The 20156-nt window shown below is 35.8% G+C and overlaps 1 protein-coding gene across 5 annotated transcripts in view; it reads right to left on the bottom strand.

Annotated features, from left to right (window-relative positions):
• The window catches only part of LOC120421100 (uncharacterized), a 239509-nt gene that overhangs the window by 9572 nt on the left and 209781 nt on the right, over positions 1–20156 (bottom strand). For 3 of the 5 annotated variants that reach the window (XM_052706687.1, XM_052706685.1, XM_052706686.1), the window contains 2 exons: positions 10257–11931; positions 7209–7655 (listed from right to left, as the gene is read on the bottom strand). In XM_052706687.1, coding sequence (XP_052562647.1) covers positions 7209–7655; positions 10257–11931 — 2122 coding nt within the window. The remainder of the gene's footprint in view (positions 1–7208; positions 7656–10256; positions 11932–20156) is intronic. The other 2 variants (XM_052706688.1, XM_052706689.1) reach the window with 1 other exon arrangement.

Here is a 20156-nt window from a genome sequence, read left to right as displayed (position 1 = left end):
ATAATTTATAATTTTGTGATTTCTTGTGACATTGACCTAATGTTTTCCAGTATAAAAGTTGATTTAGAAAAAGATAGAAGTATTATTTTGTTTTTATGTTGCAAATTTCAAATCATACACCCAAAATTCAGAGTCGAGATAATCGTTCTCTCAAAATTTATTGAGGGCTCAGTGCCAAAATCGATAGAATAATGGTACCAACTAACACCATCATAACAAATGAGTTCATTCGTTAGTTGAATCAATAAATCTCCAACAAGTGTCATACATCGACTTCTGACTTTTCCTTGGTCACCAAGCTGTGGTGGCCGAGGCAGCTAAGTCATTGGATTGGTTTGTCAAAGGTCTCTGGTTCGATTCCCGTTGTCGACACTTTTGGTTTTTTGTTTGACGGATGAACTTTTTTTGCAAATGAACCTCGAGAGAATAATTCTATCGCCCATCTCGAGCTGTGTTCTCTGCGTCCGTGAATGGTACCACTATTCTCTCGACTCGAGACCATCATTCTCTCGGACTAGCGCTGCCAGTTTTGGGTGTATAAATTGTTTCAACACATTTTCAAACCCCAGCTTCGTTATACAAAAATTCCCCTCAAAAACAGCACTATTCGAAAAAAAAAGTTCTCCGTTCGGGCTCAAATTTTTGTGGTGATTCCTTGATTTCTTGTTTGGCATTAGGGTGCCCTACGTCGTGTTAGGGTGGTCCGAAAAATAGCCATTTTCGTTAATGTTCGCTAAAACCACATTTATCAAAGAATCATAACTCCACGACATTTCAACCGAATTTAGCTGTCATGGACGCAAATAAAAGGTAGTTGATTGAGCTTTTAGAAAAAAAAAATTGTAGCTTTAAAAAAAGCCTTATTTTTGAAAAGGTCGTATGACAACTTGAAATGCGGTTTTAGAGGTCACGAGACCAAAAAGCCTCTATCTGGAAATATTTTTGAAAATAAAGACTGGGTTTTTCGACGCATCGCGCTTTAAAACGGAAAAAATACGAAAACGAGAAAAATCAACTTGTTTTACTGAAACTGTAATAACTTTAAAATTAAAGCGATGAACTATACTTTTTCGGGTTCGAAAATTTTCGTAATTGAAAGACGCTACTTTCTGTTTTCGTGGGGAATTGCTTATAAACACCAACATAGTCAAGCCACAAACCCCGAAAATGTGATGCAAGAAGCAAATCATGTAACTAGCCAGTTTTTAAAGGATCTAGGCAAAATCGGCTGCCCTGAATCCAAATCTGCCGGTTTATTTTTCTGATTCTCAAAGAAAACCGAGATATTTAAAATGGCGTCCAATATGGCGACTGAATAAAAAAATTTTTTTTTTTTTAAATACAATCAACTTTCCAGATATAATTCATTGGAGGTCGATGAAGTCAAGAATGCTTCTAAGTATTCCGAAACAATGTATTTCAAGAAAGCTGCAGAAATACTTGTTCCTTTTTTGTATAAAAATATAGAACATCCTACTGCTTCCATATTGGACGCCATTTTGGATTGCACTTTCTCTGAGAACTTCGGAGCATTCATGAGGTTCAGCGTTTCATTAAGTCGCCAGACGAGCAGTTCTCTACAAAATTGGTCTTTTTTCTTTATTTTTTAATTCAGCTGAAACTTTTTGGGTGCCTTCGGTATGCCCAAAGAAGCCATTTTGCATCACTAGTTCGTTCATATAATTTTCCATACAAAGTTTGCAGCTGTCCATTCAAAAATGATATGTGAAAATTCAAAAATCTGTATCTTTTGAAGAAATTTTTTGATCGATTTGGTGTCTTCGGCAAAGTTGTAGGTATGGATATGGACTACACTGAAAAAAATGATACACGGTAAAAAAAATTTGGTGATTTTTAATTTCACTTTTTGTCACTGAAACTTGATTTGCAAAAAAACACTATTTTTATTTTTTTTATTTTCTAATATGTTTTAGAGGACATCAAATGTCAACTTCTCAAAAATTTCAAGATGGGGCAAAAAATCTTTGACCGAGTAATACATTTTTGAATCAATACTGATTTTTTCAGAAAATTGAAATATTGGTCGCAAAAATTGGTCACCTTCATTTTTCGATGTAAAATCTAATTTTCACTAAAGTACTCTAGTGAAATTTTGATAAAGTGCACCGTTTTCAAGTTATTGATATTTTAGGTAACTTTTTTCAAAATAGTCGCAGTTATTCATTTTTTAAAATTAATACCCATGTTTGCCCACTTTAAAAAAAAATATTTTTTGAAAAGCTGAGAAAATTCTCTATATTTTGCTTTTTTGAACTTTGTTGATACGACTTTTAGTTGCTGAGATATTGCCATGCAAAGGTTTAAAAACAGGAAAATTGATGTTTTCTAAGTCGCACCAAAACAACCCACCCTCTTCTAATGTCGATATTTCAGCAACTAATGGTCCGATGTACAATGTTAAAATGTGAAACATTCGTGAAATTTTCCGATCTTTTCGAAAAAAATATTTTCAGAAATTTTAAATCAAGACTACCATTTCAAAAGGGTGTAATATGAAATGTTTGGCCATTTTGAAATGTAAGTATTGATTTTAATTATTTTAAATATTGTTTTCGAAAAGATCGGAAAATTTCACGAATGTTTCATATTAGTTGCTGAAATATCGACATTAGAAGAGGGTGGGTTGTTTTGGTGAGACTTAGAAATATCTCAGCAACTAAGGGTCGTATCAACAAAATTCAGAAAAGCAAAATATTGAGAATTTTCTCAGCTTTTCAAAAATATTATTTCCAAAAGTGGGCAAACATTCATTTAAAAAAATGAATAACTGTGACTATTTTCAAAAAAATACCTAAAAATAGCTATAACTTAAAAACGGTGTACTTTATCAAAATTTCACTAAAGTACTTTTTGATTGCAAATAAGATTTTACATCGAAAAATGAAGTTGATAAATTTTAGCGACCAATATTTCGATTTTTTGAAAAAATCAGTTTTGATTCAAAAATTCATAACTCGGTCAATGATTTTTTGCACAACCTGGAAATTTCTGAGAAGTTGGCATTTGATGTCCCCTAAAACATATCAGAAAATAAAAAAAATAAAAATAGTGTTTTTTGCAATTCAAGATTTAGTGACAAAAAGTGAAACAAAAAATCACCAAATTTTTTAACCATGTTTCATTTTTTTTCAGTGTAGTCCATATCCATACCTACAACTTTGCCGAAGACACCAAATCGATCAAAAAATTCCTTCAAATGATACAGATTTTTGAATTTTCACATATCATTTTTGAATGGACAGCTGCAAACTTTGTATGGCAATTTATATGATGGTAATTCTCCACCAACTCACACAGCAGTTGCCCCGACCCCTCTTCGATTTGCGTGAAACTTTGTCCTAAGGGGTAACCTGGGTGCAGAATAGTGGTTCGCAAAGCGGCCTCAATTTAGAACTGTCAAAGCGGAACCAATTTACTGTTCGCAAAATGCTACCAATAAGTGGCAAGTATTGTGATCGTTCTTTAATTTATTTAGTTTTTTTTTATCACTTGGAAAACAAAAAAGGCCTCTTTTGGCCTCCCATCGTTTTGTCTACGAAGAAAAAAAGCGCTAAGCATTTAATTATTCAGCGAAAACTTTAACATCAACAGATCCAAAATGTTTCAAACAAATTCCACTTCAGCAGCCAAAAATATGTCACGCTTGAGCTTGAACATAGCCTTCTACTTTGTTTATGTTTACAGCTGTAGTGCAGTTGTATTAGTGGGAAGCAGTGGGGAGCTTTCGAAAATCACGTTACGTATTCTGTCTTTTCAGCACCCAGGGGGTAACTTTTGTCCCTGATCACGAATCCGAGGTCCGTTTTTTGATATCTCGTGACGGAGGGGCGGTACGACCCCTTCCATTTTTGAACATGCGAAAAAAAGAGGTGTTTTTCAATAATTTGCAGCCTGAAACGGTGATGAGATAGAAATTTGGTGTCAAAGGGACTTTTATGTAAAATTAGACGCCCGATTTGATGGCGTACTCAGAATTCCGGAAAAACGTTTTTTTCATCGAAAAAAACACTTAAATTTTATTTAAAACTCTGCCATTTTCCGTAACTCAACTGGAATTTGTTTTTTGAACATGTCATTTTATGGGAAATTTAATGTACTTTTCGAATCTACATTGACCCAAAAGGATCATTATTTTCATTTAGAACAAAATTTTTCATTTTAAAATTTCGTGTTTTTTATAACTTTGCAGGGTTATTTTTTAGAGTATAACAATGTTCTACAAAATAGAGCAGACAATTAAAAAAAAATGATGTATAAACATTAGCCCGGGTCAAAAAAATTAAAGTTGCTCAAGTCAAAAATTATATGAGATTGCGCGAAAGAGTACTCAAAATGGAGGCTCAGGCCAAAATTTCAGCCCATTTGGTTGAAAACTGGCTTGCCTTGAGCAGGAACAAGTTTAAATGGGAATTAACCCGTAAAACTGGAGCATTTAGGTAAATTGCTCTGTACAAGTCAGCCGATAACAAATGGCAACAAATGGTCTGCGGAACAATTCCTCCGAAGGGTGCAAGACGATCCTAGGTCGCTGGTCTTGCCTTGAACCGGATTCATTCCGGCGTCGCAGAAAATCTCATGGTCCCAGCTAAATGTATAGGAAAAATCAAAGCACACTAAGAAGTCTGCCTCGATCAGAGGACGCCACATGGCTATCAGCCACCACGTGACAGGAGGGTATCATCAATTTTTGCTTTTAAAGTGGTTTTGTTATTCCTAGGACACTTTATTCAAACAGATATAAAACACCTAAATAACGCTAAATGTAATTTTGAAGCCGAATTTGAAGTTATTTTCCGGCCACGTGGTGGCTGATAGCCATGTGGCGTCCTCTGACCGAGGCAGACTTCTTAGTGTGCTTTGATTTTTCCTATACATTTAGCTGGGACCATGAGATTTTCTGCGACGCCGGAATGAATCCGGTTCAAGGCAAGACCAGCGACCTAGGATCGTCTTGCACCCTTCGGAGGAATTGTTCCGCAGACCATCCCCTAGGACCCCATGGTATGCAAAAGTCGCCATTTGTTATCGGCTGACTTGTACAGAGCAATTTACCTAAATGCTTCAGTTTTACGGGTTAATTCCCATTTAAACTTGTTCCTGCTCAAGGCAAGCCAGTTTTCAACCAAATGGGCTGAAATTTTGGCCTGAGCCTCCATTTTGAGTACTCTTTCGCGCAATCTCATATAATTTTTGATTTGAGCAACTTTAATTTTTTTGACCCGGGCTAATAAACATAAGGGGTTTGCATATAAACATCACGAGTTATCGCGATTTTACGAAAAAATGTTTTGAAAAAGTTGGTCGTCGTCGATCATGGCCTTTCATCGTCATCCGCGACAAACAAGGACGACGAAACAAAGAGAAACGCAAAAAGTAACTTTTTCAAAACTCTTTTTCGTAAAATCGCAATAACTCGTGATGTTTATAAGCAAACCCCTTATGTTTATATATTTTTGTAATTGTCTGCTCTACAACTTTGTAGAACATTGTTGCACTCTAAAAAATAACCCTGCAAAGTTATAAAAAACACGAAATTTTAAAATGAAAATTTTTGTTTTTTGTTTGAAAAAATGACCCTTTGGGTCGATGTAGATTCGAAAAGTACATTAAATTTCCCATAAAATGACATGTTCCAAAAAAATTCCTGTCGAGTAACGGAAAATGGCAGAGTTTTTATAACTTTTATAGTGTTTCTTTTTTCGATGAAAAATACGTTTTTCCGGAATTCTGTATACGCCATCGAATCGGGCGTCTAATTTTACATAAAAGTCCCTTTGACACCAAATTTCTATCTCATCACCGTTTCAGGCTGCAAATTATTGAAAAACACCTCTTTTTTCGCATGTTCAAAAATGGAAGGGGTCGTATCACCCCTCCGTCACGAGATATCACAAAACGGACCTCGGATTCGTGATCAGGGACAAAAGTGACCCCTTAGGACAAAGTTTCACGCAAATCGAAGAGGGGTCGGGGCAACTGCTGTGTGAGTTGCAGAGAATTACCCATATGTGAATTTTCATGTACAAAAAAAAACGATTAAAAACCATTTCAAACCACATTTTCCATTTTAATGCAAAAAAAAAATAATTATGAGACAAGACAACATTTTTTTGATGGATCAACTATGGTTCCCTTGGAACGAGCTGTCTAGTAGGACGTTTTCTGTCAAGAAGGTTAGCGAAGTTAATGTTTTTAAATTGATTTTGAAAATCCATTTTAAACTCTTTGCGATTGTACAAAGCGTCATTGTACTCAGAAAAATAAGCTTTATCGTTGTGAACAATACTATCACAAATTTAAGCTTAATTCTAGGACCCAATTGCACACAACTTTCAGGAACATAACTTATTCTTTACCAACTCGATGACGAGGTACAGGCTAGGAATCAGCTCTTGCCAGAGATCAAGTCTTCCAACTTTTCTATAACATCTCAAACGGGATACTCCTAAAAAAAATCTACTGAAATCTTTTTTTCATGAAGTCTAAATTTGTAAGGTTATTTTGAAAGCACTTTTAGCTCTAAGGTGAGACCATTTTAAGCAAATCTGGCCGTAAATTTTTGAGGTAAAACGCTTAATTTAACAAACTTTCATACCGAAATCTTTCATAGTCATCACACGAAGCACATACATTGAAGGGTTTCGAAGCGCTTGTGATATTTCTTAGCATTACAATTACCATGCAAGCTACTATTTAGTACACACAACTACTGAAAAAGTCTCTTAAATAATAAACTCCGTTAAAACTAAATGGAAAAAAATCCCAGCCATTCTATCAACCAATTTCATTCGTTGGTCATCACACTACAAACATTCACTTTGGCGCTTCGTCATCTCTTCGAAATAACCGTTGCCCTAACACTGATTTGTCAATTTTGCACATTACACCAATAACATCAATAACACATGAGGTAAAGTTGGATAGTTTGATGCGGGGAATGACAATGCACCAATAGGTATAGTACATATACCAGATCACTAGAAGAGACAACGAGTCGACGACGAAGAAAAAAGCGCGCTCACGCAAAGCAGATCAGAGCGGAACTAAGCGATTTGAGTGGGTTGTTCTACGATGCAACGCTAAGCGCAGGCTTCAAGAAGAGTTAGAAAAAGTTCGGCGCGTTCGGCAAGCAGCGTAAGTGAACGGCAAGCTGAGAGAAACTGGAAGAATTTGCGTGGGCGACTAACCTTCCCCGTAGCCAACACTGCTACAACGACTACCGGGGCCGCCACCGCCAGGCTGGGACGGAACGGTCAGTCTGGTTCCCTCGGGGCCACCGACGCCACATCCGACGTCGCACGGTTCGTTACGGCGTCGCCGACCAGTGTCCGGACAACCCCGCCGCCGTCGGAACCCGTACCGCTTAAAGTGGTTCCACAGGCACTTGATCTTGCGGAACTTGTGATGGCGACAGTTGGCCGCACCCGAACCGTCGTCGTGGTGACAACACCCCGGCGAACAACAACACCCGCCCTGGCCGGCCGGACCAACGCGGCGGCCGCCTACCTGGACGTCGTTGTGGTGGTGGCCGTCCGGGTCGTCAAAGTCCGTGTCGGTGTCGTTCGCGTTGACCACGCCGTCGTTGTTGATCACGATGCAGATGGCGCCTCGGCGGGCATGCTTCTGGCTTGAGTCTTTTGCCAAAAATGCCAATGGTAGAGAAGAGGGGGATGGGGTAGTTGGGGGGGAGGGTTTGGTTTATAAAAAGTTTCGATTTTTTGGGATTCGTCGAACGGTGTGTACAGATGATGTGAAAACAATAAAAGTACAACATAAGCCGAAATGTAAATGAAAATATGGCAAAGGTTACTTAATGGGTGGAGTAGTTGTTTTACCAGATAAGTGTAATATTTTGGGGTTTCTAACAAGAAGGTTTTAGTCTTGCCAGCCCAAGCGAAGGATCACGGGTCCGACGGGTTCGAGGAGCGAAACATGCGACAACGATGTCGCTCAACGACCAGGGAAATTTGCATTGCCCACGAAGAGAAACAGATTTTAGTCGAAGAAGATTTTTGATCTACTATACTGCCACATAACAATCACAAGAATAACATCAAAGTGAAACTAAACACTGATCAGAGTTTTTAAACATTGAAACATTTTCTTTGCGGACAACTCTTTTCCTAATCTTGTTGAGCATGACTCGTCTAAGATATTTAAGTGCAGAAAAAGATGCCTTAAATTGCAACCAGTATGTCCTTGAATTCAGCTTGCGTTCAATATTGCATTGTCCTGTTCTTAGATTCACAGATTCCAATCAAGCTACCTTCATTCTTATATTCTTTCTTAATCCTTCTATTCAACTAAGCCTCGATGGCCTGGTGGTCAGCATTTTTGTCTGCTGACCCAAAGGACGGGGGATCGAACCCCGCCACGATTTAATGAATTTAGCGTTCATCTTTCTATAATTTCTTGATAGAAGCAGATGGGAATCGAACCCAGAAACTTCCGCTTACAAAGCGAAAGCGTAACAATTCAGCCACGCCTACTCCTACCTCCTAAACTCTTTGGGGTCATCTCAATCTCAAGCAGACATGCATTGGCACTGCGCGCGGTTAGCACGCGTGCTATTTTAGCGGATAGCACTGCGCTTTCAATCATAGCACTCGCCCTTGCACTCTATCTAAACTGGTAACTAAGACGTTTTTTCATTTGTTTATCTGGAAGATATCATTATACTGATAAAAATATGATTTATCGTTGTGAAGCAAACAATTTAAGCTGAGTTTAAGACCAAATTTTTGCGTTCTACAAATGTGACCAAAAATTTCGGGCATTTCTTTTATCGATACACATAAAAAATTGCCTAGATATTAAGGATTCAATCATCCAATTATTACCCTTGTCGTTTTGAGGTTACATAGATTTTAGCAGTCGTAGAGCAAGTGTGTGCAACAAATCCCACATAGTAAAGCTTCATGTGTTGCTTTATATTTACACTATTTACAGTTGATATAAATGATCTAAACGGATAAAATACAAGTAAAATAAGAAAAAAAAAATCATAACAAATGACTACAAACAAATACTTAATCTCGAATGTTAAATAATAAAATCATATCATTTGAGAAAAGTATATTAAAACAGTTACAGCTTTTTTATTTTTGTAGAAATATATATGAATAATATTTTGGGTTTATTAGAAGGGAAATATTAATAGTCAGGACCCGGTGCCATTTTATATGGAATTCAAATAAGAATTTAACAGAAAAATCAGGCATTGGGTCCACACTGTTAATAAAAAGCACACTTATACAGACTATTGGAGAACAAATTCAAAACTTTTAATGAATATTTAGATAGTTTTAGGTATATTTTGTGTTACAAATATAACCATTTCGGTAAATCGTCGAAATGAAAAATATTCGTCGAGCATAGTTCACAGCCGATTTCTCTCCACCATAAGTAAAGGTTAAAAGGTGAGCGACAAAACCATTAATTTATCAATAATTTTATCCATCAAATCACATCCATTTATAACATACAGTTACGAAAACACACTTTTGCCATGAATTAAACAAAAATGGAATGATCTTGTTAAATCGTCTCAAAAGTATAAAGTAATTGTAGAAATGTCCCATTGTAAACACTCAAAAAATTAATGCGAGGGACAAGTTATGGCAACAAAACTTGAATCACATTTTTTCATTTGTTTGTGTTTCAGCAATGCATATTTTTAATTTTTGGAAGGAAAAATAGGTTTTGAGATTTATAGAGAACGGTGGATAGTTTAGGCTAAGCAATAGAAAGCGGCGATAGTATACGAAGGTTGAAGATATTTTCAAAGAGATTAAAGTGAACAATGCAAAATTCATTCGAGCGAAGAGCGCTTTTTGTAGCTGGTAGCTTCACTGGCTGTGCACACAGGTAGGACGAAAAAGGAGCGAATGCTTTCGCACTTGGTGTTGTTCTTGCCAATGGGTCAAATTTGAATAAACAATGAGTGTGGTGTAAAACGTGGCAACAAAAGTACAAATGTTGTGGGTCCTCAGAAAGATTCTTGGAACCATCTTTCTGCTGGATGATTTATGGATTTAGGTAAAAACATCAATTTGAATGCCAATATATGGATGCAACAAGCTAATCGAAATTAAGGTGATACACAGTGAACACGCTTCCTGGGTGAGTAATCAAAAAACGAAAGAACACACATCTAAACACACCGGAAATGTACAAGAGGTTAGACAGAAAGAGATAGGGAGACAAATGGGGACATCGAGCTGGGTTGTACTCACTCGTTGAGCTGTTTGATCGTCCACCGGCACCCGGTCCGGATCCGGTTCCACCGTTAGTGCCGTTCCGGTTGTTCATTTGGTAGCTTCCACCGTCGTCATCCGGATTGTCACTAAAGTTGATCACGTTGATGTTGTAGGTTACGGTGGACGATTGTCGCTTCCGGTGCAGTCCGGGATGGTGCACCGGAGACGGGGTCATGATCGACGGAGGCATTACGACCGAGGTCGAGGTGGCCGTCGAAATTGGCTGCTGTTGATTGTTCAAACTATCGTTTCGGATGTTTTCGATTATGATGTCGGGGTTGTTGATGACCTGCTGTGCGTCCACTGAATGGTCCACGGGGTTGACGCTGTCTTCGATGGCGTTCGTGGCGACGGCAGCGCTAGGAACTTGCAGTTTTGTGCTTGGACCGGTGGACACCAGGTCCAGTGATATGGTGGAGGCTTCGCTCAGTACGTTGACAGGACTGCCCGTATCGCCGAGGTTCACCACCGGTTTCAGACTGTCCAGCTGGGTTACCACAATCCGTTCATTGCTTTTGATCCGTTCGTTCTCCCGTGAGATGGCTTCCGGGAGGAGACCTGCCGAGTGAGGTGGTGAACCTGCCGTCGAAATGGCCGATATGAGATCTATCACGTAGCTACCGTCCGCGTGGCTTAAATTACTATCACTAACTGTGCTATTTACGTTGGCCGTACTACTATTCACAACTTTAAGATTTGATGACTTGATAAGGACGTTCTCTTCTGCACAAGCGGACACAACCTCCTTCGGACTGGTCGGACTCATCGGTCTGGTCCCACTGAAACCATGGTCGAAGCATCCAATCAGAATATCCGGGGTGTCATTGATCCCGGCAGCGGCGGCTGGAGCGGCTCCACCCTCTCCGTTGAGCGTTATTTTGAAGATTCCATCCTTGTGTTCAGTGCTAGCCTTGAGGTTCTTGAAACACTTCATGATGTTTTCATCCCCTTGGAACGCAGCCGTGAAATCTGAATCGCTAAGCGCATACATAAGCTGGTCCTCTCTCGGGCCGTCTATGTTACTGGACTTCTTAACACTTGCATTGTTTTTTCCCAGTCTCTGCGATCGTTGCTTCTGAATCATCGTCAGAAAGTCCGACTCACTAGCCGCTATCTGGTGCCTTTTGTGTGTGTTCACCTCCTTCTCCGTCACAACACTCTCCTTGTTGAGCGATGAAGTCACGTTTATCAAGTCAATTATATTATTATTCGATCGATTGTCTTTGTTTTTGTTGTTCAGCTTCTTCTCCGAAGCCGTCCGGTTGTTGCAGTAGCTATTCTCTCTATTATTGCTATTGTTCAGGCTCTGACCCGTTGCGCTACCACTCTTTATGTACGACTTTAGCAAGCTATTCCTCGAGAAGAACGGCTGGAAAAAGTTGATCTGTTTGAAGCTCTCCTTGCGCGAAGCCCTCCGCTGTTGGTTCTCCTTCACGTGGATCGGCTCGCTGCCCGAGTAGCGTAGGTTATTCTCGTACTGCAGCGGAAAGATCGAGCTGACGCTATCCGAGTTCTTGATCTTGGTCGCTTCGTTCTTGTACTCCAGATCACGCAGGTCAATACTGCTCCGGCTAAGACGCCGCGGCGGAGACGACGGCACCAGCAGATCGTCGTCGTTGTTACTCACGATCGTGGGCACAATCATTGGAACCTGAGGAAGAAAGCAAAATACATCCATCAAAATCTTAAAGCAGGAAAATAATCTTCAATCCCTCACAAAAAAAAAAATCAATTCGCGAAAGCCATTTTCCCTCCCAATAACCCTTTTCCTCCAGAGAAAATCCCCAAGCTCACCCGTGAAGTCATTATTTCGAATTACTCGATTCCCTTCACGAGCATCAACGGTTTCATTTGTGAGCGATAACGAGGCCGCCCCAACCAGTGTGGGTGCACATGGCAAGCATCTCAGTGAGCTTTTCATTACTTTCCCTCCGTTGACACTACTACCTGTGTGTTGGGTACAATGGATGAATCAAAGCTTATGTTGTAGGATGTAAAGGAAAAATGATGAGGATTGGTTTTCCTTAAAACCGACAAATCTTGAAGAGGATTGAGTAAAAATATGGATTGAAATCATATGGGTCATTCCACCTGAAGTGTGCAAGGAAAAATACAAATTTGAAAATTATCATCTCCGATCCTGATCAAATTTGGCAGGGCTGTTGATACTATCAAAACATGCAAGAATCCCGAATTTCGTCCAAATTAAAAAAAGTTTTCAATTGCGCAATACAGGTAGAAAAAACATCATAATCGAAATGTTGATCACGGAAATGGATTCTACGTCCAATTTCCTTCAAAATTGAGCTTAAGACCGACCTTCTGAGATTTGTGGTTCCTGAGCTATCCCCGTTTGAAAATAGGGGTTTTGCTAAAAAATCGCCAAAAAGTCGAATTTTTGGGGAGGTAACAAAATTGAGGGGTGGTCCGACTTCGGGATTCTTGCATGTTTTGATAGTATCAACAGCCCTGCAAAATTTGAGCAGGATTGGAGAGGGTTATTTTCAAATGCTGTTCCGCTTCAGATGGAATGACCCATATTCTGAACCGATTCCAAATAATCCAATATAAACAAAGGAATAAAAAATGCCACAAAAATCATTGTAGTCAAAGTTCAACTTATCTTTACACAGCTCATAGCTTTTTAAAGAGTCACCCAATGCCAAATATTTAAGAAGGAAGGTGTCTATCTGCTTCGCTGAATAAATACGGCGCGGTGCGATTTCACTGGAAGGCATTAAAACAGCTATTAAAGAATAATAAACGAAAGTCGGATTGTTTATATTTTTATTCGGGTCCTATCGGCGTATTCGACCACGACGATAACGATGGATGGTATGAAGCTGAATGAGAATTTTTTTCCTTTCTAACTGTTTGAAATTCTTGGTGCAGTCAGCTTGGTGAAACAAGAATAAATTGATTCATGTGTCCACGAAAAATTGTGTTGACCAATTTCAGTTATTTCTCTATTTGAACTTAATTTTTTTCAGTCAAACGATCTTGTATTACCCATTATTGTTATGCACTTAAAACCAGAAAATGTCAAGAAACTTAAAATATACTTTAACTCTAAACGTAGTGTTTTTATCAGAAACATTTAAAATAATTAAAGGATTCAATAAAATTGTGAAAACATCATTCCAACAATATTTTAAAATATTTCTACCAATAAACTTTTCTACGAACCTAAACTTATTTACGAGTACAATGAGAGAGTGACAAGCGGGAACTCCTGGGACAAATTTCCCGGGAAATCGATCGTTTGGAAGCCTCACAATTTCGCGGAAATTTAGTCAAGACTGCCGAGAATTTTAACAATTACACGGAAAAGAGTTCTATCCAAAATTTAACAATTCAAATTAGCTGGCTTCAAATTGGTGAAACAGTGATTTTTTTGGTTGAATCAGCTAAAATTACAGCTAAATTTACCAACCTGGGATTGGTGAAATAGCTAACCCTGATTGCTGATTTGCTTTCCAAAACTGACAGCCCAAATCAAAATGACAGGAGAGATTTTACCAAAAATAATGGTGTTTCAGCACAATTTTGCGTAATTTTACCGAAAAATTAGCTGGAACCGGCAGCATGGATTTTTTGACAGGTCATCAGTTCGAGACCAAAACAAAGCATCGTCTTGTATCGTGTTCGATCCTGTTTGAGCCGCTCAGTTCGCGAAGTTTTTTGATGGTTATGTGTGCTGTTTGAGTGCAAGTGCAAGTGCAAAAGGTGATAGAATGTGTTGTGTGAGTGAATAAATCAAAAGCCTGGAAGGTTTTCTGCGGATCGACACCTGAAGGTAAGTTTCAGTAGATAAGGTGAGAAGTTTTTTGTGTTGAGGGAAAGTGGTTAGAAGTTGAGCCTCTCGTTATTGTTTGGATGATGCGTAGGTAAAAACATGTACTTAACATAAAGTGGGAGCATCCCTAAACCACGTGAACACTTTGGCAGGGGAAAGGGGAGGCTGGCGATTGTCCACAGTATACTTTTTTGTATGGACATCTGTCCACCTGGAGGGGCGGCGGGTACAGAATGTCTAGACATAGATTGGCCAATGTTTGACAGCTCCGAACAAATAGGGTACCTAATGCCTTTTAAGCACATCCATAAATATTGTTAAATATTGTTAGAAATGAAGTTAAATTAAGTTCAATTAAGTTAAATTAAGTGAAATTAAGTGAAATTAAGTTTAATCAATTTAAGTTTAGTTAAATTAAGTTACATTTGGTAAAATTTAAATAAAAATGTAGAATTTAGTTAAAATCAGTTAAATTGATAAAATTTAGTTAAAATTAGTTAAATTTAGTTGAAATTAGTAAAATTTCGTTAAAATTGATTAAATTTAGTTTAAATTAGTAAAATAAAGTAAAATTTAGATAAGTTTAAATAAATTTTGTTGAATTAAGATGAATTTAAAAAAAATAGTTAAATTAAGCAAAATTTAGTTAAATTCAGATACATTCAGTTGAAATTAGTTATTTTTTGTGTGATTTAGTTGAATTTGCCCAAATTTGGTTAAATTAAGTTGTGTTAAGTTAAATTTAGTAAAATTAAAAAAAATAGCAAAATTAAGCAAAATTAAGCAAAATTAAGTAAAACTAAGCCAAATTAAGCAAAATTAAGTAAAATTAAGCAAAATTAAATAAAATTAAGCATAATTAAGTAAAATTAAGTAAATTTAAGTAAATTTATGTAAAATCAAGTAAAATAAAGTTAAATTAAGTAAAATTGAGTTGAAATTATGTTAAATTCAGTTAATATATGTCAAATTAATTTCAATCAAGTTTAATTAAGTAAAATTAAATTAAATCAGTTAAATTGAGCTTAATTTAGTTGAAAATGGTTATATTTAGAAAAATGTAGTTGAATTTAGGTAAATGTAGTAGAATATAGGTAAATGTAAGTACATTTATTCAAATGTTATTACATTTGGTAGAATTCAGTTGAATTTAATGTAATTTGGTAGAATTTAGTTAAATTTAAAGTTATTTGGTAAAATTCAGTTAAATTGAGTTTAATTAAGTTAAGTTAACTTTAATTAAGTTAAAATAAGTTTAATTAAGTTAAATTAAATTAAACTAAGTTAAATTAAGTTAAATTCAATTGAATTAAGTTAAATTAAGTTAAATTAAGTTAAATTAAGTTAAATTAAGTTAAACTAAGTTAAATTGAGTTAAATTAAGTTAAATTAAATTAAGTTAACTTTAATTAAGCTAAAATAAGTTTGATTAAGTTAAATTAAACTGAGTTAAATTTAGTTTCATTAAGTTAAATTAAGTTAAATTAAATTAAATTAAGTTAACTTTAATTAAGCTAAAATTAGTTTGATTAAGTAAATTAAATTAAAATAAATTTAGTTTCATTAAGTTATATTAAGCTGAATTGAGGTAAATTAAGTTAAATTTAGTAAAATTGAGTTAAATTAAGTTAAATTATGTTGAATTAAGTTAAATTTAGTTAAATTAAGCTAAATTAAGTTAAATTAAGTTAAATTAAGTTAAATAAAGTTAAATAAAGTCAAAAAAAGTTAAATAAAGTTAAATTAAGTTGAATTAAGTAAAATTAAGTTAAATTAAGTTAAATTAAGTTAAATTAAGTTAAATTAAGTTAAATTTAGTTAAATCAAGTTAAATTAAGTTAAAATAAGTTAAATTAAGTTAAATTAAGTTAAATTAAGTTAAATTAAGTTAAATTCAGTTAAATTAAGTTAAATTAAGTTAAATTAAGTTAAATTAAGTTAAATTAAGTTAAATTAAGTTAAATTAAGTTAAATTAAGTTAAATTAAAATAAATTAAGTTAAATTAAGTTAAACTAAGTTAAATTAAGTTAAATTAAGTTAAATTAAGTTAAATTAAGTTAAATTATGTTAAAGTATGTTAAATTAAGTTAAATTTAGTTAAATTAAGTTAAATTTAGTTGAATTAAGTTAAATTAAGTTGGATAAAGTAAAGTTATTTTGGTTAAGTGAAAGTAATTTGATGTTATATTTAAACTTTGTTAAATGCAAAACATAGTTTAAATTTAACATGAATTTACTATAATTTAACCAAAATAACTTTTTGTAAGTTTTTTTTTGTATTTTTGTATTTTTGTATTTTTGTATTTTTGTATTTTTGTATTTTTGTATTTTTGTATTTTTGTATTTTTGTATTTTTGTATTTTTGTATTTTTGTATTTTTGTATTTTTGTATTTTTGTATTTTTGTATTTTTGTATTTTTGTATTTTTGTATTTTTGTATTTTTGTATTTTTGTATTTTTGTATTTTTGTATTTTTGTATTTTTGTATTTTTGTATTTTTTGTATTTTTGTATTTTTGTATTTTTGTATTTTTGTATTTTTGTATTTTTGTATTTTTGTATTTTTGTATTTTTGTATTTTTGTATTTTTGTATTTTTGTATTTTTGTATTTTTGTATTTTTGTATTTTTGTATTTTTGTATTTTTGTATTTTTGTATTTTTGTATTTTTGTATTTTTGTATTTTTGTATTTTTGTAGTCTGGAAACTATTGAAACATCCAAAAAACTTGCTGGACTACCAAAAAACGTACCAAGAATAGCGGAAAATCATGCTACACCAGCAAAAGTCTTTTTGAAAATAAAAAAACAACTTTACAGGCAGCAAGGGATTTTTAAAAATGATTTCGAAATTACCAGTTAAAACAGTCGAAAAATTAGCTGGACTTACCGAAAAACGAAGCAAGAACAAAAAAGTAACGAGCTAAATCAGCCAAAAGGCTGGGTGAATAATGCGTGCTTTGCAGGCAGCAACGGAGGCTTTTGAAAGAAAACTTGTAGAAATAGTGGAAAAATTAGCTATTCCAACCAAAACACCTACCAAGAATAGTGGCAAAGTTAGCTAAACTAGCTAAAAAGATGTGTGAAAATACCTGGCTTCGCAGCCATCAATGGAAAATTTTGAGAATGATTTCAAAAAAACTGGTTGAAACAGCCTAAAAACTCGTTGGGCTAACTATAAAACTTACCAATACCATAAAATCTAGCTAAAATAGCTAACAGACCTTCTCAAAACATACAGCTTTTGAGACTGACAGCATTTTTCCAGCTTGTAAATTAGTAAAATTTACTTAAAAATTTAGCTAGATTTATCATTTTTAGGACCTGGATCCAGCTGTCAAATCCAGGACTTTTTTTTAGGATTTCCAGCTAAAAAAAATGGTGGTTGAAAAAACAACCAATTTTTTTAGGGTTTTTAACCGAAATTTAGTAAGATTCACGATAAACCTTCTTTCCGTGTATAAATAATATTATAAATATTATAAATATTATAAATATTATAAATATTATAAATATTATAAATATTACAAATATTATAAATATTATAAATATTATAAATATTATAAATATTATAAATATTATAAATATTATTTCTATTATAAATATTATAAACAAAATAATTTAAAGGAAATATATGACAATGAATGGTTAAATTCAATAAATAGAAAAAAATGCCACTTTCTGCATTTGCGAATTCAGAAAAGGTAAAATTGAACAAGTTTGTTCAAAAATTTCAATGCAATATGCAATGTAATCGGTGGCAAGAAAAACTAAGTTGAGGAGCCAAAGTTTACATAAAAAGTTAGCTGTTACAGTCCAGAAATGGAAAGATAAAGTAAGTAAACTACTTTTCTTCAAAGTTATTTCAAATTTGAATAGTTTCGTTTTTTTTGTTTGTTTTAGTTTTTTGCATCGGCACTGATATTAAGTTATTATTTTGATAAAACTCTGGCATTTTTTGTACAAGTTAAGTCCGCCAGTATCAAGTATTCATTTGAGTCACTCAATATTTACAGTTGATTTAGAGAAAAAGAAAAAAACATCCATGGGCTTCATCCATAAAGTACGTCACGCTAAAATCAGCCAAAATTCACCCCCCCCCTTTGTCACGCTTTTCCTAAACTTATAACATGCAATGTCACACTTGCTCAAACCCAGAGCGTGACATACTTAATGGATGACGCCTTGTAAATGTTGCTTTCAATCGTTGTTTGTCATGGACATTTAATACTAGGCTATTTTTTAACTTCTTGAAACATATATAGACAAGTAAGGTCAGCTACGACACGAAAGATTAATTAAAAATAGGAAAAAAAAAGTCAGTAAGAATTGGGAATCGCAAAACAGTACAGTTTTGAGTCTCAAAAGGCTTTTAAAATCAATACTACAAAATAACGATAATTTCGATGTAATTACATCATATTTTTGATTTACACAACGAAATGGGGGTGTTTAAATCGAGAATCGTTAAAAAAAAGAATGTCCATGATTTAAATTGAGAATCTGACTTAAATCAAGAATCTTTGGGATTTCGTAATTTGTCGGAGAATTTTCAAAATGTATCAATTGTATATTGCTTAGTTATGTTATTAAAACATTTTAGCGTGGTTTTGGAACACCTGAGATGTTCTAGTCCATCCGAAACTTCCGGGAATTTTGTGCAACTGGCCTACAAAGAAACAAGTCGAAACTTCAAAATTTTGACAACGGATCCTACCCAGACTACTCCAGTGAGTGCGGTAGGCTACAGTACATTGTTGCAACAACTTATTGGGCTGATCTGGGTCATCCAAGGACTCCCTGGAGTTATGACCTGTGGGTCTACCGCCGTAACAAGCCAGAGGTTGACGGTTTTTGACCCCGGAACATACCCGCATAGCTTCAGTGAGTATAGTAGACTACTTTCCAGATGTGTTGAGATGTCCTTGGTCATCCAAGAACTCCATGAAGTTAAGATCTGCAGGTCTACCACCGTAAAAAGCAAGAGGTCGACGGTTTTTGACCCCGGAACATACCCGCATAGCTTCAGTGAGTATGGTAAACTACTTGCCAGATGTGTTGAGATGTCCAGGGATTCCCTGGAGTTAAGATCTGTAGATCTACCGTCGTAACAAGCCAGAGTTCGACGGGTTTTGACCCCGAAATATATCGGCATAGCTTTAGTGCGTATTGTTAACGTATTTTTGTGTTTTGATGTCCTGGGTCATCCAAGGACTTTTTGGAACATCACAACATACCAGGAATGAAGTCTACAATACACACTGGAGCTATGCGGGTATGTCACAGGGTTAAAAGCCGTCGACCTCTTGCTTGTTACGGTGGTAGACCTGCAGATCTTAACTCCATGGAGTTCTTGGATGACCCAGAACATCCAAACACATCTTGAAAGTAGTCTACCATACTCGCTGAAGCTATTCGGGTATGTTCCGGGGTCAAAAACCGTCGACCACTGGCTTGTTACGGTGGTAGACCCACAGGTCATAACTCCAGGGAGTCCTTGGATGACCAAGGACATCTCAACACATCTGGAAAGTAGTCTACCATACTCGCTGAAGCTATGCGGGTTTGTCCGTGGTCAAAAACCGTCGACCTCTTGCTTGCTACGGTGGTAGACCTGCAGATCTTAACTCCAGGGAGTTCTTGGATGACCCAGGACATCCAAACACATCTGGAAAGTAGTCTACCATACTCACTGAAGCTATGCAGATATGTTCCGGTGTCAAAAACCGTCGACCTCTGGCTTGTTACGGTGGTAGACCGGCAGATCTTAACTCCAGGGATTCCTTGGATGACCAAGGACATCTCAACACATCTGGAAAGTAGTCTACCATACTCACTGAAGCTATGCGGGTATGTTCCGGGGTCAAAAACCGTCGACCTCTGGCTTGTTACGGTGGTAGACCCACAGGCCATAACTCCAGGGAGTCCTTGGATGACCCAGAACATCCAAACACATCTGGATGTAGTCTACCATACTCACTGAAGCTATGCGGGTATGTTCCGTGGTCAAAAACCGTCGACCTCTTGCTTGTTACGGTGGTAGACCGGCAGATCTTAACTCCAGGGATTCCTTGGATGACCA

This window comes from Culex pipiens, chromosome 1, assembly GCF_016801865.2.
Source record: "Culex pipiens pallens isolate TS chromosome 1, TS_CPP_V2, whole genome shotgun sequence".
Taxonomy (NCBI): Eukaryota; Metazoa; Arthropoda; class Insecta; order Diptera; family Culicidae; genus Culex; species Culex pipiens.
This window is presented reverse-complemented; position numbering and strand designations above follow the sequence as displayed.